General features: G+C 50.7%; 2 protein-coding genes across 5 annotated transcripts in view; one reads left to right on the top strand and one right to left on the bottom strand.

The window, feature by feature from the left end:
- The first annotated feature begins 3,136 nt into the window (after window positions 1-3,136).
- Window positions 3,137-7,674, top strand: CRYBA1 (crystallin beta A1). The gene is given in 8 exon segments (XM_068210491.1): window positions 3,137-3,154; window positions 3,156-3,168; window positions 3,912-3,976; window positions 4,536-4,655; window positions 4,882-5,000; window positions 6,542-6,683; window positions 7,080-7,222; window positions 7,342-7,674. Coding segments are annotated over 8 exon segments (768 nt in total). The 3' UTR covers window positions 7,490-7,674.
- Window positions 7,675-7,943: 269 nt separating this feature from the next.
- The window catches only part of NUFIP2 (nuclear FMR1 interacting protein 2), a 42,310-nt gene continuing 25,756 nt past the window's right edge, over window positions 7,944-24,497 (bottom strand). For 2 of the 4 annotated variants that reach the window (XM_068210501.1, XM_068210497.1), the window contains exons 3-4: window positions 18,588-18,620; window positions 7,944-18,037 (exon numbers count right to left, since the gene is read on the bottom strand). In XM_068210501.1, the coding sequence (XP_068066602.1) occupies window positions 17,985-18,037; window positions 18,588-18,620 (86 nt within the window). In that variant the 3' untranslated portion in view covers window positions 7,944-17,984. The remainder of the gene's footprint in view (window positions 18,038-18,587; window positions 18,621-24,497) is intronic. The other 2 variants (XM_068210500.1, XM_068210498.1) reach the window with 2 other exon arrangements.

Genomic DNA, 24,497 nt, shown 5'->3' on the forward strand with positions numbered 1-24,497 from the left:
GGTGTGGGAGCAACTGGGCCCAGGAAAGCTGGAGTGGGGCTTTGGGAACAGGGAACCCCAAGAGAGGCATCCACAAGCTCTTTCCAAAAGCAACTTTCAGGCAATGCTCAATCTCTGATTGGGAAGCTCAGAGAGATGACAGGGACAGTCCGCTGCCCAAGGGGACTCTCTCCAAACCCCTGCTGCCATCCTACCGTTGCTGGCTGAGTCGTGTGGTCCTGGCTCTCCTACCATCAGGCTGTGAGCCACTCTTGGGACACACCTGTCTGGGTGTCACAAGCCCCACTCCCTCGCAGTGGTAAAGCTGGCTGTGATTTCCAGCCCACAGCCTGTGCCCAGGACGTGGTCCCACAGCAGCAGCAGAGCAGGACACATGGAGCATGGCAGAGCAAGCTGGCAGCTGAGCAAGGAGCGCTGTGCTGGGCCCTAGCCCGAGGGATGCAGTGGTGGAGGCGATGCAGCCCTTGCAGGGGCGGAGGAAGGCGGCAGTGAGCACAGCCGCCTGCTTTTGTCACACTGTCCTTTGTCCCAGGCACGTGGCACCAAGTGCAGGGAGCCGCAGCCATCCGGAGAGCAGGGATGGGGTCGAGTGATCTGGAAGGGCAGCGGAGCCCGTCTGAGTTTTCAGGAGGGTTTTTCCAGCTGCGGTGGTGAGGGGACACGCTGTGTGGCTGTACGTCTGCCCTGCTGCCCGTCACAGGCGGGTGAACAGCCAGTTACAGCCTGTGGCAGCTCCTGCTTCCTTATCACACTGGGCAGGTGCTGATGGGCTGATGCCGGTTGGAACTGCCGAGCTGTGGGACAGCACAGGGTCCCCAGAGGCACACAGCCCTGCCACCAGCAGCCACCCACTGGGGACACTCTCCTGCCGCATCCCCAGAGCTAAACACCCTGTGTTTTCCAGCAAACTGACCAGCTGTTCCTGTCCACATGATCCCATCTGGCTTTGTCAGAAACAAGTTGGGTCGCCCTGAGCAGCTCTCCCTGGCAGAGGGTTCCCCAGGCACCAGCAAATCCCACATCCAAGGAAACTCTCTGTGTTGCCCAGGGTTTTCTGTGGAGAAGCAGGACAGAGCTCCGGTGCCAGTGGCATTTTGCGTGCCCCTGGCAGGCACACATGGCTGGCCAGGGGAAGGACCTGGAGCCGGTCTGGGAGGGGAAGCATCTGTTTTGCAGCACCGCGGGGTTCCCTAAATAGGTCACTGCATTTTTATAGTCTCTTGGATCTAGAAAAACCAGTTGTTCTGGACAACCTGTGGACCCGCCAGCATCATTGGCTCCCCAGGCGCTCGCTGCTGTGCTTCTGGTCCTTGGGGGGGGACACCTGCCCCACCAGCAGGGTGAGGGGTTGGGGGGTCCACAGCAGCTTGAGCCATACTGGGGTCCTGTTATCTGCTGAGAATGACCCATCCCCAGCCATGACCAGAGTGGGCTGTGCGGGGGGGGGGGGGGTGGCTTTCCTCGCACTTTGCCCCTGTTTTGGGGTGGCTGCCAGCTTCAGGCTTTGCTCTGGGGTGGTTTTCAGCCAGAGACAGGTTTCCTGTTGCAAGGGGAGGCAGGTGCCTGTGTGGGGTGCAGAGGGGTGTGCAATGCCACACACCCACCGCACACCCGCATGCGCCGATGGTGTCCCATCCTGCTCGGGCTGAGCTCTCCCTCTAGTGGCACCAGGCTCCTGGAAAAGCCTCCACACTCTGGGGTGGCCGCAGCCGTGACCCGGGCATGTCCGAGGGGCTGGAGCGAGCTGGAGGGCGAGCTCCAAGCTGACCTCCCCCCTCAGCCAGGATGCCCCCGGCAGGTGCACAGAAATTGTGCTGGGTAGGCTTCGCAGGAGCATCCCACCACCAGTCCCCCCACTTTGGCATCCTTTCAGAGGACAGGTGTTTCTGCCCTTCCCCTTCCCTGACCCAAATTTGCTGGCATGTGGTGGTACTGTCAGCTGGCGTGCCAGGGGGTGCAGCCGCACGGCTCTGTGTCACAGTGATCCCCCCGGTGACACCGATCCCACCCCCATCCCCATCCCCATCCCCATCCCCATCCCCATCCCCATCCCCATCCCCATCCCCATCCCGCAGCAGCCAGCGAGGGGAAGGATCCCCGCAAACCCCAGCTTCCCCCATCAGGGCAGCGTCCTGCCCGCAGCAGGGGCCCCCCAGGACCCCGCTGAGCCCCACCAGGCCTGTCTGGTCGGGTGCCACCCCGCCGCACGGTCCCCGCACGGTCCCCCGGGCCGGGCGCCGGGCCATGCCGCAGGCAGCGCTGACGGGGCGCTTTGTTTTGTGCGGCCGCGCCTGCCCAGCGGGGAGACAAAAGGGGCAGTCAGACGCGGGCGAGCATTGTGCTGGCAGCCGTGCGCTGAGGCAGCAGCCCGCGCCGCCACGCTCGCCTCGTGACCCCCGACGGCCCGGGCTGTGCCCGCCGTGGTGCCCCAGGGCCTGCAGTGTCCGCCCCAAGGGAGCCCCGCATGAGAAGGGGGCTGTGGGGCTGGTGGCTGTGGCGACCGCAGGGCCGAGGCCTCCCCAAGGCCATGGCACGGCCCGGGTGTGGGGTTGTGGTGGTGGCAGCGCTGTGTGGAGCGTTGGGGCTCGGTGTGGCCGTGGGGACACGTCTGCCAGGGCCGCGCCAGTTCTCACCTCCAGCCTTCCTCGCCCGTGATGGCAGGAGGGTGTCCACGGCAACACGGCGACAGGGAACACGCCTTGGCTGGTGAAGTGAAGTGACAGTGCCTGGTAGACGCCCTGCCGAGCCCACCACCCGCAGGGTCTCACGGGGAGGTGTCCCCGCCGTCCCCACGGTGCCAACTGGCGCCAGGGCCAGGCCAGCCCCCAGGCTCACCCCGTGACGGCGCGGTGCATTGCCCCTGGAAAATGCCAGCGCGGTCAAATCGTTGAGTCATTTGTGCCCAAGATTATCTGTGCAAACAGCCGCCTCGATTATTTTTTTTTTTATTATCAAATTTTTTTTCTTTTTCCCTAAGAATGTGGTTCAGACCATGGGGATGAGCAGCTGAAATCTCTGGGGATCAGCAGGACAATGCCAGAGCAAGCATTGTGCTGACGGCTCTGCAAACGCTGGCACCGGTTCCCGGCCAGCAGTACCCTATAAAAGCTGAGCCGCTGAAGTAGGCAAACATTACATGGGCGAAGCAGCAGTAACCGCCTGAGCTAGGTGAGTCCTGGACCGATGCGCACCTCTCCCACCTCACCCCTCTGCTGCCAGCCGGCTGGGCAGACACCCTTCCTCCTGCCTGGTGGCAAAAGACACCCAGAGGGACCGACGCTGTTTTCCGTGGCATAAGACAGGCTCACATGTCCCTGCTGGCAGCCGGGGGGGCTGAGAGCCCCTCTACAGCAGGGCACCCCACTCCCGGCACCCACCGGCACGGCATGCCGGTTGGCATCTCCCACCACTAGCCAGGGCTGTCCATGGGAGCCCACCGTGCCTCCCAGGGGACACCAGGCAGGGAGAGGGGATCAGGCAGGTCTGTTGGACGCTGCCAGGCACAGGGCAGACCGTGCCCACTGAAGCCCCCTGCTCTGGCTCAGGGGTGTTTTTCCTAGCTGTGGTCCAGCCTCAGGGAAGGAGAAAGGGGGATTGGGCACTATGCCCTGGGTGGGCATGCAGGCTCCATGCCATGGCAGGGAGGAGGGAAGGGGCACTGCAGCGGTGAGAAGAGGGAGCACCTTGCTTTGGGTGTGTCCCACAACCCCCTACTGTGTCTCATTCCCCATCCTGGGGCTGGCAAGAGGGTCTTGCTGCGACTGGTGTGGCTGGTCCCCAGCAGTGGGGCAGCTGTCCTCCAACAGGCGCTGTGGGTGGCGGGCACAGAGCCATCCCCCCGCCTCGCGAGTGGGCAGCAGGGATGCACAGGGACATGCTGCAGTAAAAATGGCTTTTCCTTCCTTCTCCAGACACCGATCCAGCAGCAAAGATGGCTCAGACAAACCCTCTGCCTGTTCCCATGGGCCCGTGGAAGGTACGTGCTCACATTCCCTGTATTTCAACTTTCCCTGTGTGCAGGTAGGGAAGAGGGAGAAGGGCAAAGCCCATCCTCTGGGGCCAGGAAAGCTGCACAGCGGGCAGAAAGACAGGGACAAGCAGAGGAAACAGGCACCCCTGTCCTCTGCCCATGGCAATGCGCCTCCTGCCTGCTCAAATACCTCCCAGTTGTTTTTCATAAGGCTCTCCACAGCACCCCCGGCCAGCTGTGCCCTGCTCTTACCAGTCATCCCATGACAAGCAGTTGCAGAGTCCCCCAAAGCCACCGGCTGTTGTTTGCCCTCCCCTGTCCATGCAGACAGGGTGAGCATGGACAGTGGGCACTGTGGAGCAAGGTGGGGAGCAGCCCCAAGGGGTCTGGCAATAGCCCCAGGGCTACTGGTTGAGGAGGGAGCTGAGAGGGAGAGAAGGAACACGTGCACAAGTGAGGAGCATCCCGTCGAAGCCTGGAGCTGTCGCGGGAGAGGAAACCGTCAGCCACAGCCCCCCAGGGAGGTGCCCCTCGCCCTTTCCCCCGTTAATCCTCTTTGCCCTAGAGCGTTCGGAGCAGAGGCCGGGAGAACCGCCAGCCACAGCCCTGCCACCCGCCCGTCCCAGAACGGCTCCGCTCCTCTCTCCGGACGGCACCGCTGCCCCGGGAACTGATCTCCGCAGGGGTGAGCAGGAGAGCGGAGCGGGGGCCAGCCTGCGGCTCCCCCGACACCAAGGCAGGGCGTCGCGGGGCCAGCAGTGCAGGGACGCGGAGGCGTGCGGGGCTGTGTCCCAGCCCAGAGGGGCCTGGCTCTCTCCCTGACCGAGCCACCCTCCGTCTCCAAGAGGCGCTGAATTGCCTGGGGCCGCTGCTGGGCAGTTTCCAACTCGGCAGCTCGCTCTCCGTTCCAGATCACCGTGTACGACCAAGAAAACTTCCAGGGCAAGAGGATGGAGTTCACTTCGGCCTGTCCAAACATCATGGAATGTGGCTTCGACAACATCCGCTCCCTGAAGGTGGAATGTGGCGCGTGAGTACCCAGCTGCCAGTGGAGAGGGTGCTTTCCCAGGCGGGCTGGCTGGGAGAGGGGTGCCCAGGTGTGGAGTGGGACCAGCTGACCCCGCTCTGCTTGGCTGGAGCCAAGCATCACAGCCGAAGGAAGCCAGGCATGGTGGGGATCCCACCCTGCCAGGGTAGAGCAGCCTGCCCCAGGCAGCACTTGATACAGAGAGAGGGCCAGAGGACAGTGGCAACACCTTTGGCATCACCCAAAACTGCCTCCTGCAGTGTTGGACCAGTCAGGTTTGGAACAGGGTTGCTGCCCCAAGATGCAGAGTCAGTGCTCAGTGAGTGGCCTGGCTTAGCCTGGTCCCTGTCCTGAAGCACCAGCCCTAGAGAACCACCTCTTGGCCAAGCCCCAGCCCTGCTGTGAACTGGGCTTTCCCTGCCACTGCACAGATTCCTAGACCAGGGCAGAACCTTTCCGCAGCTTCTCCAGTCCTGAGGGGGGTAGGGAGCAGAGTTGGGCTTCTCCCTGCGCACGGAATCTTCCCTGGCACAGGCAAGGCACCTCCCGAGCAGCTCGGAGAGGCGGAGTGTTGGGAGCGGTCCCCGGGGTGCACATCCCACCGGGGCGGGGAGCAGACGAGACAGATTTGTGCTGCTATCTTTAGGACGTGTAATGCTAATGGGATTACAGCAGCGTGCGTGCTCACGCTGTAATCAGCTCCCTGCTCCAGTTGATGTGTTTCTAATCAGGCTGTTCACCTTGCACAGGGCAGGCTGGCTGCAGGACATGGCACTGGGGCTCGGTTTGGGTCAGTGGCAGGAAACCCTTGACCCCCTCAGCATCCTTTGTACGCCATCAGTAGGGAATCCATGCACTGCACAGCCCGTGCCACCCACCTTCCAACCTCCAGCCCAGGCTCTGTCTCCCTGCTCTGCCTGTGGCTCTGTCCCCAGTCTCCTTAAGGGGACATCCCCACCCTGGGGACAGGCAGGTGCTGTGTGGGCAGCACCAGGGCTTGCAAAATGTGTCCTGCAGGGTGCAGGCATCCCACTCACCTCTCCTTGTTTGTTTTCAGCAAGAGGGGGAGGCAGAAAGGGGAAAGGCCATAGGTCCCTGCTCTCTGTTCCGAGCCAGACGGGCTCTGCCTGCTTTGGGCATCAGGAATTCAGGTCCAGCAGTGTCAGGTTGTAATTGGGAAACAAGTAAGAAATGAGGCCTTTGGGAGAGAAGGGCAGCTGGAGCACCCTGAAGTGATGTTGGTCTGCATAAATGATGACAGAGCAGCCAGGGAGAAGAGCCACTTGTGCAGGATGGGCCCCCATCCCCCATCTCCCACTGCAGCCAGGGATGCAGTGTGGGTGCCTCTGCAGCACCAGATGCAGTTTCACACTCCCTGGGTTCTCTGCCCACATCCAGCACCACTTCCTCTCTTCCCAACCTGTGGGCAGAGGCCAGATCCCAACCTCCTCCTTGCACCTACATCCTGCCCTTAATGCCAGCTCTCAGCAGAATGCCCCGAGCTGCTGCAGGAAGCCCTGGCAGCCCTCGCTCTGTTTTTGCAGCTGGGTCGGTTACGAGCACACCGGCTTCTGCGGGCAGCAGTTCATCCTGGAGAGGGGAGAGTACCCGCGCTGGGACGCCTGGAGCGGCAGCAACGCCTACCACATCGAGCGCCTGATGTCCTTCCGCCCCGTCTGCTCCGCTGTGAGTGTCCCACGGAGCTCTGATCCCGTTAAAATGTCCCAGGCCACAGCAGGGAGGTTAGGAAAGGAAAACGCAGCTACGCCAGGGGCAGACACAGCGCTTCCCCGCTCCAGCCCCAGCAGGATTTGCTCTTTCTGTCCTGTTTTTTTAAAGCTTTGGAGGGAATTTCTGGGCAAGGTGTACATGACTAGAGCTAGGGGACAGCCAGCCTGAGACAGGAGCTGTGTTATAGCTGACACCTCCCAGCCACCCAGAAAACTCCAAAAAACCAGGGTCTGAACACCTCCCTCTCCAGGAACCCTCTGAGTAATGCCATAGGGAGTGACAGCCCTGCCATTCCCACCCACGCTGGGGAGGGAGCACCACCTCCCCCTCACCCCCTGCTCTCCCCCACAGAATCACAAGGAATCCAAGATCACCATTTTTGAGAAAGACAACTTCATCGGCCGCCAGTGGGAGATTGCTGATGACTACCCCTCGCTGCAGGCCATGGGCTGGGCCAACAACGAAGTGGGCTCCATGAAGATCCAGTGTGGCGCGTAAGTGACGGGCCGAGGACAGGAGCAGCAGGGACAATCTGCTGCCATCACTGTGCCACCACGGTGGGAGGGGGACACCCTGTAACCCCCCTGCTTACCTCTTTGTCCTCGTCTTCCAGCTGGGTGTGCTACCAGTATCCCGGGTACCGTGGCTACCAGTACGTCCTGGAGTTTGATCACCACGGTGGAGACTACAAGCACTGGAGAGAGTGGGGTTCACACGCCCAGACCTCCCAGATCCAATCCATCAGGCGTGTCCAGCAGTAGCTCCCCACTTCCCAGTACATCTCTGCAAGGTTTCGAAAGCTCACTGGCCCCCTCTTGGTGCTAATACTCCCCTCCCGAAATAACCACCCCCTCTCGTACTGCCACTGCTTATGGAACAACACTCCCAAAACGGTACCGACTGCCACAACTGCCAATAAATGTGACTGAAAGAAAAAGATAAATCAGCTTGGTGTGTCTTTGCTGGTGTGTGCTTGGGACCGAGGTTGCACATCCCCATCCCAGGAGCTGGAACCAGACTCTTTCCTACTTATTTTAAGCTGGGCTGAAGTGAAGTGGGGCTCACACGGATGGAGATTCAGACCCCCCACTGTTGCACAAAAACCCTGGGTCTTTTCCCTCCTTGCCTGCTCCTTCCCCTGACAAAGTAAAGGATACCTGGATCCACCCACCTGCATATACACAGTGCAAAAAAAGAAAGTCACACTGACACCCATAAACTTTAAAATTTTTATTCAACAATTTACATCACTTATTGTCTGTCTTAACGTATTCGATCTACACAAATTTCTTTTTTTTCCTGATAAAATAATAAAATTTGGATAAATTTTGAAGACCTGTTGGTGCAGAATAAACAAAATTTCAGGTAAGGTTTTTTTTTTGTTTTTGTTTTTTCTTCTTTTTTTAAACATTTAGTGTGAAGTATGACATCATTGGTAAAGATACATCATGCCATTACAGCTCATGGACATTACCTATCCTTACAGTCCGTGACATCACCCACACCAGCGCAAGGGGCTGCGCCAGACACAGCTACAGCAGGTTTTACACTAAACTCCTCTAGCCACCCTCTCACCACTGGGAAAACGCCTACGGCTTTTCCAGCTGGGCACACAGAGTGCATTAACCTAATCGGAAATTACCGGGGAGGGGAGAAGGAAACAAAGACTACCTTTACTGATCCGTGTGGTCGCACACCACAACATTGACACCAAAGAGGGGCTGCCCCTCTCCGCAGGTCAGAGGTAATTCAGCTCCTGAGCAGGTAGAGCACAACCCCTCGCAGCGATTTGAATACAAACCAGGAACTAAATGAGAACTTATCGACGGGGAAAGGGGGGCAGGAGAGGAGACAGACCCTGCCCGGCTCTGCCTGCAGGGATCTCTCCAGCCCCAGCTCGCAGTCGAAGCGCGCGGTCGTGTTTTGCACCGCCCTTAACACTGAAATATTCAGGGGAGGGGGGAGAGGGGCATCAGTCCCCCCAGTAAACAAGTTGAGGACCTTCAGAGGCTGGGAAGCCGCTGAAGGTGTGTAAGTACACGTGTGATGGTAGATAGAAAAGCAGCCCTGTTCTGTATGAAAAAAAGCTGTCAAGTTAGTACAAATTTCTGCCATGGCAAAGGGAACAGGAGGAGAAAGCTGTCAGGGTCCTTCCCCCGCCACAAAATCCCGACTCTCCCGCACACAGGCTCTGGGCTAAGCAACACGTTTCCAAAGGTGGTACCTGCAACCCAATGCACCTAACGCATGAAAACAAAACCAAAATAAAGCTCTCACCCCTGAGGCTGGAGAGAAACCAGTCTCCACTCCAGCCTCGCAGCGGGATAGTGAGGAACCCTGTCCCTCCTGCCTCACAGTGGAAATACACAGCAGTAGGATTCCTCTTGGTTCATTTTGTCATTAGAAGCCTTGAGTTTGCCCATGCCACCGGCCTGCAGCGCAGTGGACTGGTCTCCATCCCCTCCCCAAAACTGCTTTGCATGGGGGCTTCCCTGTCCCCATGGGGACACCAGTGGGTGCCACCACCACGCTCTCCCCGGAGACAAAAAGGGCACTGGTTCATCCGACAGCACAAGGCGTATCCGAAACACAAGCCAGCACACCCCGCTCCCTCCGATTCAATTACTAAAGTAAGCTCTTTAAAATAAAAAAATAATATATATATTTATATAGCTATACAGAGAGATACAGAGAAAGCAAAGGAGAGAGAAAGGCTACTAAAAAACTCAAGAAGCGCCAGTTTTCTGCTACAGCTGTCAGCAAAGAACTGTCACCTTACATCATACCCTCCGAGATGGTGAAGAGAATGGAGGCAATGACAGCACAGGAATGCAAAAGAGGGCAGATAAGTCACTTCTGGTAATGAGACACAAATTAAACTTTCAAAACATGTGCATAGCTTTATTCATCTGCTTCAAACTAACCTTTTCACGGAGCTTCAGCGAAACCCGAGTGTGCAAAATGCATTTCTAAAAAATAACGTAAGCAAGCTTTCACATTTACTGTGGCAGAAGTACAGAAAGACTCGGACAGAATCATCACACGCTGGGGCGGGAGATGGAGAACCCAGAATTGCACAGCTTGGAGTTCTGAGTCACTGACTGCAAACACAAGCGTTTGGATTTCGTTAACTTCAGCAAGGCGTGTTGACTTCTCCTTTACAAAAAAAATCTTGTAAACCCCACAGAAACAAGAGCCACAACCTAGCAGGGAATAAATCCCCTGGATAATGGGATCATGGTGCCACAGAGAGCCTGAACTCCAGCAAAGCCGGTTGCAGACCTCGGCTTGTTTTAGCTCTGCAGGCGAACCGTGGCAGTGCTGATTTCTTGTCCACAGAAGAGCGAAGCAGCTCTTCTTTCTCTCCCTCCCACTCCCCTCCGAAGTCACAGGTGCTGCTGCACAGGACATCATCCCCAAAATAAGACAGCCACTACACAGGCTGGAGTCCAGGTGTCATTTTGATCCCAAGGGTCACTGGGACACTAAGGAACCCCTGACTGTGGATGGGGAGTGGCCCTCGCGGCCACGTCCCCAGCTCACACCCCACCACCTCTTTCCAGAAAGACTAAGCACACATGCAAGGCACATTGAGTCAGATGTACACACACACCTCGGTGTGCAAAAGAGCAAACGCTGTCTGAAAAAGAAATAAATTGATGCTGGAAAAACTAACTAAACAGGCAGAAAGCTCTGGCCTATGTATTTGCAGACTATTTTCCAGGCAGTTGTAATCCCCAAATGTTTTTCCTACACGACTTTAGACCTTCCTTACTCTTCCTCCACTTTGCAGAGAGGTACTTTATATTCCTAAAGGATCTTCTATAAATAGTCAAGTAAAATCCCTTTTTCCCCTCCAGTAAACTCCTCCTCCAAGGTACACATCCCCCACCACGGTCCAGGTGTGACCCATAAAGAGAAGAGGTTCTGGACCTGCCTGTGCCTCACAGCAGTGCCTTGATGCAGTGAGACATCACTCCACTGCTCCCTAAGCCTTTTATTGGCAGGTTTTGGCTGGGTGGATGGCTTCACCTCACTTTTTTTCTTGGAAAACATCTGAGCCCAGGCACTGAGTGCTCCCCAGGTGGAGAAGGAGCTGGTGGGTGCCCAGCACTGGGATAAGGGCAGGACAAGAGGCAATGCAATCCTTAATACTGCTGGTTAACTTCACATTGAGATAAAGTATTCAAAAGATCGTTTTTTAGAGATGAGCAATTTCCTTCTATACATAAATTCAAATAGAAAACAAATATATTGAAACCAGAGATGAGACAAGAGCTGACTGAGGTTTTTCTACCTTACAAGTTACTCAGGCACCTTTCCTGCACCACCAGCCACGGAGGAAGCAGAAGCTGAAAACCTCAGGGATTTGCACTACCCTTCCAATAGCAGCTTGAGAAAAGGAAGGAGAGAGAGAAAAAAAAGAGAGAAATAATAAAAAATAAAAAAGCACAGTGTTCTCTCAAGTTAAAGAGTTCTCCTTTGCTTGCGTTTGCATAGAAATTCCCATAGGTCAGCACCAAAATCAGGCCCACCCCTGTCCTACACCCCAGCTCCCCCAGTTCCTACACTCCCCCAGTTAGTGGCTGTGTTACAGGAGGGTTCAGCTATCTGCAGAGGAACTACATGATCATGTTAAAAAAACAAAACAACAAAAACGAAAAACAAAAGTGCATCACACATTCTTGATTTTCAGGGTTACTTATAGCAGCAGCATCAGCATTAATCCAAGACAATGAACAGTTGTAGATTCATTCTTAAATGCAGCAACACTTAATGAAATGTCTTCGGGGAAGGGCATAAGAGGGTCCTTCTCAAAAATGAAAATTAGACTATTCAATATGGACAAAAAGGAGATAAAAATTAAAGACACAATCTTATTTACATGAAAAAAAAATTCTTGTTAAAATATCTTTACAACATCTAAGCAAAAAAAATATGTATTTTAAGAATAAAGCAGAAACTCCTAAAGCAGTATCCATTTTTGGAACCCTTATTTAGCACCTGAGGAAAGACCATATGGAAAGCAGACAGGCTGGGGATTTTTTTGTTGGGTTTTTGTTTTGTTTTTTTTTTTTAAGAAAACTCTAAGTTTTATTTTTGCTAAATGTTCAGAAGTTCGCAGTACACAAGTTTCATACCACAGAAAGAAATGAGCAATTTTTTTTTGTTTTCTCCTTTTAAAGATCTTCTACTCTTTAATAAGGCTGTAGAAAAGGGACATTACTATCTTACAAAATGGCTTTAGAGCTCTGGACACATTATACGAAGCTTTCTGATTAACAGTCAAGATAAATCCAGCTCAGCATCCCCTGGTGAGGGCAGAGGCAGGACTCTTGCTCCAGTCCCAGCACAGGGAGTGGGCTCATGCCCAGGACATGAGGCCACCACAGGGCTCTTTTACCTCCCCAGACATCCACAGCTCCCCTTTCCTGCTGCTTTAGAGGATCTTGGGCAGGACAGAGGAGCCAGCCTGACCCTGGGGTATAACATGTACTGGGCAAACCTCTTAAGCTCTGTAATCCCTGGAAGGCAGCACATCGAGATCTCCTTCCCACCAGCCCTGGTTCCTGCTTCCCAGGTGTGTGCACTAGGGTTTTCCCACATGGAAAAACACTCTGGTGGTGGCCAAAGCCAGAATTACTCTGGCTTTCTTGACTACTCCACCACACCAGCCCTTCTCCTGCCTTACACACCAGCGCGAAAACGTGCAGCAGCTTTAAAATGGGTGAATCCTTGTTCTCTCCCCTCCCGACCTCAACCAGCTCCCTTGTAAACAGCCTCTGGAAGAAAAACAAATCACCATGGACGGACGGAAAGAAAAGTCTTCTAGGGATGAGAGGGTCAGACTCCTGAAAGCTTGGGACACCACAGCACTTCACTGAATCAGGATCAAAACCTGGACACACAGGACAACTATCAGTAGTTCTGGCTGTGAACGCCATCACTCCCAGATGTCCCTGAGGTCACCCACTGGCCACTTGGGAAAGGACACTATGGTGTTATTGTAACACTCCCTTGAAGGTGAAAGCACTAATTACACACACAACTGGGAACACAACTTCCAGCTCTTTTTTCTTCCTATTTTTTTCCTAGCAGGAAGCAATTTTCCTTTCCTTTTAGCTAGCTGGTTCACCCATCACCTGCTCCCAGCCGCCGGACTCACAACCTAGTGAGAATTGGGATTCTTTCCACATTTCAAAGAAGTTCACAGCAGCTATGAAAGGCAAAAAGTGGGATTTACTAGCACAGAAAGGTCTGAAGTGGGTTAGTGACAGAATCCATGCCCTGGAGGTATCCACTGGTCAGAGACAGGAGATTTCTACTAGGTTTCACAGAGGATTGAGGTGGGTTTAAACCAAAATCAAACTCCAAGCAAAGCTTGAAAGCCATTGCTTTGCCAATCCACCAAATGGGTGGAGTGGGAGACAGCAGAGACTGAAGGCCCCAAAGCACTGCCCTGGAGCAGTTGTTAAAGCACCTCTTGGAGTACACAAACACTCCATGATCCACCAAAAAAAGCAAGCAGATGCCAAGCTGGATCTGGCTGGCAATACATGCTCCAGTCTCTATTACAAAAGACCCTGTACAAAAGACACCCAAAAGAACCTGCTGGCAGAGGAGGAGAGGTGGGGATGACCAGAGGAGAAAGGAGAAGAGAAAACAGAATTCCTGCCTGTGCAGGAATCCTCACTCCAATAAACAGACAGCTTGGAAAGGGAACCAGGCGAAAGGGACTCACAACGGGAACAGAAACAAGAGAGAAGCCTTAACCTGAATTAGTATCTTCATAGCTAATAAAAAAATAGGTCATGATCTCACCCTTAGTGCCGCTTTCCGATACTAGACGTACTGAAGGGGCTCTGTTTTAGAACTTTCTTTACTCAGTGTAATGGAGACAATGGCACAAATAAATACACGCTCGCTCTCCTCACAAGTCAGATGCTCGCACACGCACCGCCGGCTCCTCGCCCCCACAGACACCCTCGGGTGCACACCCAGGACAGGAGGCTGCTGCTCCCCTTCCCAGGCTGTATTTGGTTTATGCTACAGTACTAATACTCTGAGTCAAACAAAATAAAACAAAACATGAGACTTATCAGTAACACCTTATCATTATTTCAATGTGCTAAATTAGTCACAGCTCAATTTCAGTTTGTGGTTTTTTTTTTTTTTGCCTTTTTCCTTTTTTTTTATAAGTTTACACAAAAATAATCAGAAAACAGATTAAATCTTAAGATATTTTTAATAAGTGCTCAGTTAAGAATTGTGTGAGGACTTGGGGGAGGACTGCAGACAGCGACAGGGTGAGTTACACGACAGCATGAGGAAGTTCCTTCCATGGTCCTGCCTGGCTCTAGGCAATAGTCTATCCCAGAAATACCAGGGAGCCGGAGCTACAGGAGCTCAGAGAGGAATTCCTAACTGCTTAGCGCTGAGCACACGCCGTGGAGCTCATGGAGACAGACTGACAGACAGACATCTGAACAGAGGATGGTCAGAAATACAGCAGAGAAGGTGCTGCCGAGGGTGTTTCTGGATGGGTCCCGCTGGCGAGGCAAAGCCACAGAGATGAGCATCAGGGGGAATCCAGCCCAACCCATTGCTTGAACCGAGCTTCTCTCAGCATTTCTTTTGCTATTCAGGTGACAGACTGGACTAGGCCAAGATGAGAGTCCTCAAATATTCAGCAAGACTCAGACCTTTCTAGAGGCGTAGGGTTAGTGCTGTTTAACTCCTGCATCACCCCAAGCACGGACCTGGGGCAGGGGTACAAGACAGCACAGACCCCAGGGAAGCAAAACAGGGTGGTTTTGTCTTTTTTTTTTTCCTTTTTTTTTTTTTTTAATGGAACCCAGCCCTTAAGGCGACAAGTGACTACACAAGGCAAATAAATACACAGCAGAGCCTTAAAGCCAGTAAAACAAACTGGAAACTTTGCTATTAGCCTTCAACTTTTTGAAAATAATAATAATAATGGAAAAAGAACATTTCTTCCACCTTCATTTTCCCAGCCCCACTATCCAGTTTGTTCAACACTTTAAAGCTCAGGAACACCTCAGCTCTTCAGCAGTGGAGCTGGAGGCAATTCCAACTTTTGGCAAGCAGTTGGGAGACTCAACAGAATTAAAAATAGGAACGTCAGAGGACTAGATGTCGGGCACATCTGTAAACATGTTATGCATCTCAAAGTTACACACACCTGCAGAGGTGGTACAAGTTTATAGGTGAAACAGAACTATTTGCGACTGGCCAACCACACATTTCTGAACCTGGACTGATACAATACATGATGACTATATAGTATCACACTCAGTATTATACTATATAGTTTTGGATACATCAAATGGAGTAGGCAATCCATAGCCAAATGTTTAAGCGTGGCAGAAAGCGAGCGTCTTACACAAGGTACAGAATTTCAGTTTCATTGTCCCACCATGAACTCAAGTGTCTCATTCAGGAACAATCTTATTAAAAGTATAAAAACAATTTAAAAACCACATGCTACATACTCCTACTAAAAAAAAAAAAGAAAAAAAAAAAAGAAAAAAAAATAGAAAGCGATAGAATCATAGAATATTCTGAGTTGGAAGAGACCCATCAGGATCATCAAGTCCAACTGCTGGCCCTGTGCAGGACACCCCAAGAATCCCACCCTGTGCCTGAAAGCATTGTCCAAACCCTTCTCAAACTCAGCCAAGTTTGGTGTTGTGACCATTTCCTTGGGGAGCCTGTTCCAGTGCTCAACCACCCTCTGGGTGAAGAACCTTTCCCTGCTATCCAACCCAACCCTCCCCTGACTCAGCTTCAGGCTATCCCTTGTCACTGGTCATGAGAGTGAAGAGATTGGTACCTGCCTCCCTGCTGCCCCTTGGGAGAATGTTGAAGACCACAATGAGGTCTCCCCCCAGTCTCCTTTTCTCCAGCTGAACAAACCAAGTGATCTCATAAGGCTTCCCCTCCTGATCCTTCCCCATCCTCATGGCCTCCTTGGCATGCTCTCTAATAGGGGTCTTTTTTATATTGTGGTGCCCAGGACTGCCCCAAGAACTCGAGGCGAGGCTGCACCAGTGCAGAGCAGAGCAGGACAGGTCATGCTGGGCCTGGTGCCCCCCAGGACATTGCTGAGCCCCCTGGCTGCCAGGGCACTGCTGACTCAGATCCAATGGGCCATGGAGGACCAGCATCCCCAGCTTCCTTGCCATGATGCTGCTCTCCAGCCTCCCAGTCTATCCAGGGCTGCCCATCTCAGGTGCAGAATCCAACACTCGTCCTTGTTCAACTTCATACAGCTGGTGATTGCCCATCTCTAATTTGTTCAGGGCTCTCTGCCCTTGAGGTTGTCAACAGCTCCTCCCAGATTAGCGTGTCAGCAAAATTAGTATCTCTTTGAGTCCTGAACCCAGGTTGTTAATGAGTTGTTGGAGAGAAATGGGCTGAGGATGGAGCCCTGTGGGACGCTCTGGTGAGTGGACAGCGCCCCAATGGCTGGATGGAGAGATCTAAGCACAGAGGGTATTCCAAAGTTTGGGGTTTAGCTATTCCTCGTAATGCCCCAGAGGGTCCAGTCTCATTGCAGGAGACACCTGCTGCTGATTTGGGGAGCCAGGATTAGGCCACCAACACCCATGATGAGCACTGGCTACATGGGGAGCCGGGGCTGGTCACAAACCCATTTCTGCTTTATTCCTTTCTCACTCTTGCACTGGACCCTGTGAACTTTCCACCTTTAAAAAAACCCAGAAAAACTACCCGACCCCCAGATGATTGGGACACGTTACACAAGCTGCAATGGGACAGAGGGGTTACACAGCTGGAGCCTGCACTCTGCTCAGCCTTCCCTACCACTGCTAGGAAGCTTTCCTTTCCCTGGGATTATTTTTTTTTTAATTTTTTTAAATTATTATTTTCATTCCTAAGTCCTCCATTTTTTTGGTAATAAAATATATTTTTATTAAGAGATAATTAGAAGCAGAGCCCGGAAATACACAGACTGCATTAAAATATAAAAGAGCATTTCCAAGGGGCAGGAAGCCCAGCCATTGGCGTTCTATGGACAAACTGAAAAGGATTCAAATTCCCATTTTTTTTTCTTTTTTTTAAACTTTTTTTCATTTTTTTTGTTATTTTGAAATTTTTTAAGAGAAAAAAATAATTCAAGAAGGGTGAAAGTTAGCAGAACTCAATTCTTCTTCAGTTTTCCAATGAAAATGGGAAAAAAATCCAGCACATTTAGTGTTAGGAGACAGACAGAGCAAATATGAAGCACCTACAGTTGAAAGCAGAAGATACTTTTTTTTTTGTCTTTTTTTTTTTCTTGCTCCCAGTAATACAATAGCATTAAACTGTGGGAACAGTGGGGTTTTTTTTGTTGGTTTTTTTTTTTTTCTCCATATTAAATGCCTAAACAGATTGCTTATTTTTCCATGTTGTCTTTTAAAATGAAATAACTCTTCAGTTGCAATAGTCCAACATGTAACAGGAGCCAGGTCAACTGTGTGACTTCACCATGCATCCTAGAACTGCAGGATTACCATTTTTCCCTCAGCAGAATGATCCTTTTAAGACAATATCACCAGCATAGGATTGCTGCTTTACTCCTGGCAAAACATGCGGATTATAATTCTCTGGAAAAAAAAAAAAGAAACTCTGCAAACTTCAAGGCGTTTCTCCAGCATTCAATGAAAAACAAATCAGAAAAAAAAAAAAAAAAAAAAAAAAAAAGAAAACCAAAACCGAACAGGGGAGGTGGAAGGGAAAGAGGAGATGAAGGATGGTGAATCATCCTGATTTCCCTGTGATTAGTGTGTCACTACAGTCACAGAACAAGAAACAGAAACCTTGTCAAGTGGAAATGCCTCTCCAGTGGGTTGCTGCTGCCCATGTAGACGACAGCAGGAACTTTGAAACCGGGCTTGTAATTGAGTCTGTATTCCTTAATCACTTGCATTCACTCTTTAAACAAAAACAAAACAAAACAAAAATGAAAAAAAAAAATCTATTCAGTACCGGAGATTAAATAATCACGTGTGTAGTCTCGTTGAAATAAATTTTCAGATTCCTTAAGAAGTCTAATTACTTTCAGTTGCCATTTTTAAATAACTATATATATATTTGTATATATTATCCTGTGATTCTAGTTATGGTTCCTCTGCTGCACTGAAGATTTAGAAGGAGCATAAAAGCCTTTTTGTCCCCCACGAACAGCACAAATGCTGCAGAAAGGTTATAACAGGCAGTCTTGTCTTGCTACCTTCATTGATCCGGGCGATCCATGGCTTCATCATAAGTGATTATCCTTTTGGGATCTGGAAAGAAAGCAGAATCCTAAGTTTTGGACAAGCTACTTTCAGGCCCTGTGGCTGAAAATAAACACAAGACACTTGGCTGTTAACAGACTTTTCCTTCAGATGCCCCCCTCCTGCCAAGCCACCCCAAGGCCAGGCTGGCTCCCCCACAGCAGAGCCTGCTCCCCACAGCAACACACAGGTCTCCACATACAGCTCTTCCCACACAAAATCTACTCTCATGTGACTTGTGGGGATACACCAGAATTTAAAAACTTCTTATTGGATGCGACACCCAACACTAGAAATAGAAAGCAATTTTGTATACACATAAGGAAGAGGCATTAAATCTAATTTGACACGGGGTTTATTGCTCTTTTAGAGACTCTGCTTCTCTCCAAGCAGCTCACCATTATAGCAAAGCTTATTGTCCTTTCAGTGATCTGAAACAAGAGATAAATCCAGACTACAAACCCAGGCATCTCCAGACACAGAGACAATCCGCTCTCATTCACCCCCCCTCCCAACAGACAGAGCAATTTGGTTCATTTATTCCTTCCAACATCCTTACCTTGCTTCTGCAAATTCCAAACCGCTTCCATTTCTGTGAAGGCAAAAGGAGATCACTGTTATTATGAAGATTGATGCTGCCATTAGAGACCACTCCAAACACACTTTAATTTTCCAAGTGTAGCAGTTGTGCTGGGGCTTTCAAATAGAGCCAATCCCCTCCCACCACCCAGCAGCACAGCCCCAGCCCACAGGACTACACAAATCTGACATGAATAATCCAGCAATAAAAGGCAAAGGGATACTGTAACACGGTCTTAAGGGTCAGAGAGCCAAGCTGAGCATCAGAAATGTCATCACCATTCACCAGTCCTACATATCACAATCTAACTTCAGGCTTTACTACTCTGACTCCAACGCTGCTTTGCACATTACAGCCTCAACAAGGAGCCCGGAGAGATGATTTTTACAAGTTGATGCTTAGTGAGTGTGAAATGAGAAGCACTGGACACAGCAAGCTGCACATGGTTCACAGCATGAGTGTGCTGAGGCACCAGGCAAGGATTGTGAACACCTCTCCAGAGCTGCTGCCAATGCACTGTCCAGGAGCAAGGTGTGATGCTCTACACACCTGGCCTGCAGTTCTTCCCACAGTTTACCTCTACAACACACTTGTAGGCTAAAGACAAACTCTTCCCAATTCTCCCTGGACATGCACATGCTTTTGTTTACCTAAGAAATAACAGCAAAGTTAAATGTTCTTTTTATTAACACTGAGAAACAGAAGGCTCTTCCCTTTAAAATATCCCACAAACAAAAATGCATCTTTAGAGAACCATTCAAAATAACTACTTTGAGCTGCTATCACGTTGGAATTTTGTGAGCTAGAATACTTTTTAAGATGCGGACTGTACCCTGAGCCCAAGTTCAATAGACAAAATTAGAGAAAATGAGTATTAGTCAGAACACAATCTTCCAAGAACCACTTTCAAGTCTCTTTTCTGCCAGAAAGGGTGACAGGACCTTGGCAGGGGCTAGGAAAAGGGAATGGCAAGAGATTATCAGGCAGCACGGGATGTGCAGTAAAGCACAAAACAAGGCAGTAAGTAAACTAACCAGCATAGGAAAGGAAGAAGAAAAAGCCCTACATAACCCACGGCCTCAGCACGATGTGTGCCAAGTGTCACCTCCATCAATCGCTTCCCTTCTCCAACCCTTCATCTGTCCTTTGTCCCCTACAATCTCCAGCTCCCTGGGGCAGGAAATTGCATGCAAATAAATATTGCCAGCCCTCCTTGCACAATTAAGCCTTTTTTAAGGAAGGCCCCGACAAAATTTTACGAGGCCTGTTATTTTTGTGTCAGGATAGTAACAGCAACACTTTGCACTTCTATTGGGGAGCCCTAAGTGCTTTGGGAATAGTAGCCAGCCTCTAACACCCCAGGGACAGAAGCAGGCTGGCGAGGGACTGCTTCCCTCATCTGCCAGATGCAGATTCCCCTGAAGTAAAATGAACCAGCTACTAAAATTACCTCCCGTGGAGCGAGTTTTCCATTCAGTGCAGTTTGATGCATCATTTCCTAGCAGCTGAAGAACATCTCCCATTTTAACAGCTTTCCCCAAAGGCAGGGGACACAAAACTACTCTCAAGTTGTTGGTTCCTGCACATTAGAGCAATGCTTGAGCATGAAATACAAGGCAGAGCTGAAGCACCACCCATCACTATACCCCCATGCACAGACCATTGTCTTGTGCACCTCATTTGGCCTTAACTGCTCTCGACACCACAAGAATGTGAACTCCATATATTAAGAGTATCTGACAATAAGACAAACAGATATACAGACATACAAACAGAGATACTGCTAAGAACACACAAAAAACTAACTTGTCTACGCAGTTGACAAAACTCTGTTTCAAAAAAATCTAACAAACCTAAGCCTTTTCAGACTTCAATTTCCCTTCTCCTCCTTCAGAAAGGGAGGGTGGTGTAAAGTATCCTGGAAATCCCAGACACCTGGACACACTGGTTAGCAGCTGCTCAGCAGGACCACGCTACAAAACCAAAGACCATCAGCAAACAATGCAATAACAGCTCTTACTAAATATCACCTGCCATCAGCAGAGCAAGGTCCTCTCCTCCACCTGGCAGCACAGGGACAGGGGACAGCACAGGTTAAGCACACTGACCAAGTGAAACAACTTCACAAGGGAAAAGAAAGTAAGTCCTAGGCTAACTGCAACAAAACTAGGGAAAAAAAGGGATTTTTTCAATCTTAAAATGGAATAGTATGATTTATTCTGCTTTACTTGGTAATACAGTTAAGTTTTCCTGCCAGCTCGAGGCTGTCATCACTGTGACTGACAAAAGGCACTGTGACAAATGCATGGCCACTGTCACAGGGTGACATGGTGACTGACCTGGTGGACAGGCAGCTCAGCAGAGCCACTGCTGCCCAATGCCTGCTCCAGCCAAGCAGAAGGAAAGACAGCCCCCAAGAACTGGGCATTCAAGAGGCCCCAAGCCTGCTTTCAGTCTTCCTTCTTTGGGCTCAAAGAGCTCTTTTCTTGAGCCTCTTTTCCCTGGATAAAGCTTCCAGAGTGAGTTTAAGCAAAGGACTCCTACAGCTGCTCAGCCTGCATGAGAAAAAGGGGTATCCTCACCACCAGCCCGAGTCCAGTCTCTCAGATACTGCCCCAAAACTGCCGCTTTCCAAAGACCTGCCCAACAGGAGCCACCATTCCCAAAACCAGACGTGTGACTGAGGAAACAGCAAACTTTCATCTCAAGTGGATTCCAACCCTGCTGGAGGAAATGCCATCAACAAACCCTTGCACAACCCTGCATGAAAGCCAGCCCTGCTCCAAGCCAGGGGCAGAACTAGGTCACCTCCTATGCCCCTTCCAACCTCTCGTTTTCCAGGATATTGTTTTTACAATTAGCTTTTGGCTTCTCCACAGCCCTTAGGCTCGTGGTTTGCTGAGGAACTGCCTGGGGCAGACAGTCCCAGCCACATCCACCTAAACCACTTTTTCTGGGGACTATCACTGAAACAAAGGGTCACCGGAGGAAAGCTTTGATGTCAGGAACAGACTAAGGTACACTCTGGTGAATTGTGTTGGGATTCCTCATAGGTCAATAAACTTTACAGCAGGACTGGTACATAACCTTGGAGGGGAAAGAAGTGTTTCTGTAATAACTTGCTAAAACAGGCACTTTTACACACATTTTCCTTTCTAGAGAGGTGGTCCCTGCTAACAGAAGTGTCTGCACAATGTCATGCTACTATTTCACTGTCCTTATAAATCCCAAAATTATATCCTAAAATACAACGGTAAAGAAATAGCAAGAAGGGACCATTCTTGATTGATGTTTGCTGTTTGTATCTGCAGGACAATGATTAAGTATAGGGATTGCCCTGGAAATAAAGCAAAGAATAAGTATTCCATGCTGTGGAGACTCATGGCTGTAACAGCATACACTGTACTCATCCTGACAACTGGAAAGAGCAGGGACTGGAAGGAGAATTAAATCAGTTTTTGCCCCACAGCTCAAGCCCCACAAGACCATAACCAACAGAGCGAGCTCAAACCCCTTCCCACCATGGGGGGGATGGGAAACCAAGGCTTTTTTTTTCCCCCTCTCCTGATGTAAAGGATGAAAATTGCTGAATTCACAGCTCTGCTATTTCTTCTGACCCAGTTCACCATTCCAGCAAATGCCACTCCTGGCTGGACCACGCTGCCTTGCTCTGTTTTCCATGCTGCTCTCCTGCTTCTTCAGGCGAGCAGAGATGCTTCTGCAACCAAGATGCTGAGGAGGAAACAAAGCAGCAGCACAGGCAGAAATTCAGGGGCAAGAACAAGGGAAACCCTGCAGTTCCCTCTCCTCCACCCATGTGGTCTTCGCTGCTGTGCAGCTGAGCTGGAGGCCTCAATTATTTGCTTTTTAGCTCAGGACAAGCAAATTATTGAGCTTCCCACTACAAAGCTTGCCATCTAGAGCTCAGTGTTAGTCACAGCCTGGCCTGGGAGACTGCAACTGCCTGAACATGACAGAATTTTCCAAAGTGTTGACAATTATTCTGATATGAAGTGCTTCATCTAGCTGTCTTTAAAAGAAGGACTAAAGCAGTAAGAAGATGCTGTTTTCGATGCAAGTAAAGCTTACATTCAGCCTCCTTATCTGAAGGACCAAAATATCTGCAAGAATCAGTTTTACCTCAAAAAGATAAGGATTTTGGCAATGCCACACCAAGGCAGAACTTCAACTTCTAACCTAAATAGGGGACAATGTCTTGAAATGAGAGCACTTCTCCTTCCTGGGCCTTCCACTCTCCCATGTGAAGCCCATCCCTGTCCCCAAGCACATCCAGAGCAGGCCCACCAGTGCTGAGCTAAATCAGATCTCCCTTGGTAAATCAGATCTGTCACTCCTGAGTGTTTCAAGGCACCATCACAAACTCCAAGCAGCACGGGCTGTCAGTGAAGGCAGCCACATTGAAGGATCGTGTTTTACACTCAGGCACATCAGATAGAGTCTTTCTGTCCTTTAAACAGAGAGGGCGGGGGGAAAGAAAGAAGCAAGGCATGAAGCAGGGCTACAAGGAAACCAAGAGGAAAAGCTTCCAAGAAGAACAAGAGAGTGCATCGTCATCATTTCCTAATCGTTCCTAGTGCTGTGACTTCTGGAGAAAAAGCAGTCAGGGTACAGGCAAAGGAACACAGGAATCCTCCAGCAGGACCTCGCTGTGCTCTGCAGCCACCCAGCCTCGCCAGCACGCAGGGACACTGTGGTGAGCTACAGGAGCACTGTACCAGAGCCAGTTCTCTCTGGGTGCCACCTCCTCTATCCATCTTTCCACGGAGAAGCTGTGAAGCAATTACAGTCTATAATGTCCTGTGCAGTTGCTGGGCAAACCATGCACAGGAAAGTCTGGTTTGCTGGAACAAAGCTACTGAGTAAGCTGCAGGCTTTCCCAGAGAAATGTACAGTCCAGGATGAGGATCCACACAACCTGGTCACAATTGCAGGCACAAACAGTGCAAGAAAGAATGTTCATTTGTGACATTCAAAGCACTGCAACCACTCAGATTAGAGCTCATTCTTCTCTGCAACCCCCAGAGCTTCATCCTTGCACTAAAACACTGCACATGGAGTCAGGGTAGGGAACACCCCAGGACCCCAGAGTGCTCCACACTCACCCCTGTCCTTTTTTCGTTTCTCTTTGTGTTCATAACCCCAAGGGCAGGGCAGATGCAAAGATCAAACTACCGAGACTTTGCTCAACAGCAAACAGATCAATCTGAGAGAGAGAAGTTCATGTGACACTCAAAATCAAAACCAAACAGTCTGAGGACCTGACTGCCTGGAATGCCCCAACACCGACCCAGGCAAACCCACACGCTCTCCCGAGCAAGGAGGAAAAGGCAGCTTGTGAAAAGGAACCGAGTGAAATCGCTCTTTTCCTACTGCAGAGGAACTGGCTGGCTTGGAGCTGGACCTCAGGAAAACAGCCCAAGATAAACGGAGAGCTCAGTGTGGGAATTAACCCCCGCACTGCTGTCCTGCAAACACACACTGCAGCTCCGGTTTTGAGGCATTTCACAGCACACGGCGGGCTCTGGTGCAGGACCTTGGCCATGAAGAGAGGACAGGAGGCACCGTCCCTCCACATATCCTTTAACCCAACTCACCCCAAGGATGAAATGCAACACCCACCATCATTACGGATATACTAAGAGCTGGGCTGATCTCTTGCTTTGTAAAGCAGCAATAGCTTTTGAACACTTGAACAGGAGAAAGACAGGCCCAAGGTGTTTGGAGCACCTCATCACAGCATTAAGGACAAAGCTGATTAGAAACAGCCATCATCTTTTACCCCTAAGTAACACCTTGAAGATGGCACATACATAACGTGAAAAAGAAATCAGCGGAGATGAGTGCTGGGGCAGGACCGGTATCCCCAGG

This window comes from Anomalospiza imberbis, chromosome 20 (assembly GCF_031753505.1).
Source record: "Anomalospiza imberbis isolate Cuckoo-Finch-1a 21T00152 chromosome 20, ASM3175350v1, whole genome shotgun sequence".
NCBI classification, from domain to species: domain Eukaryota; kingdom Metazoa; phylum Chordata; class Aves; order Passeriformes; family Viduidae; genus Anomalospiza; species Anomalospiza imberbis.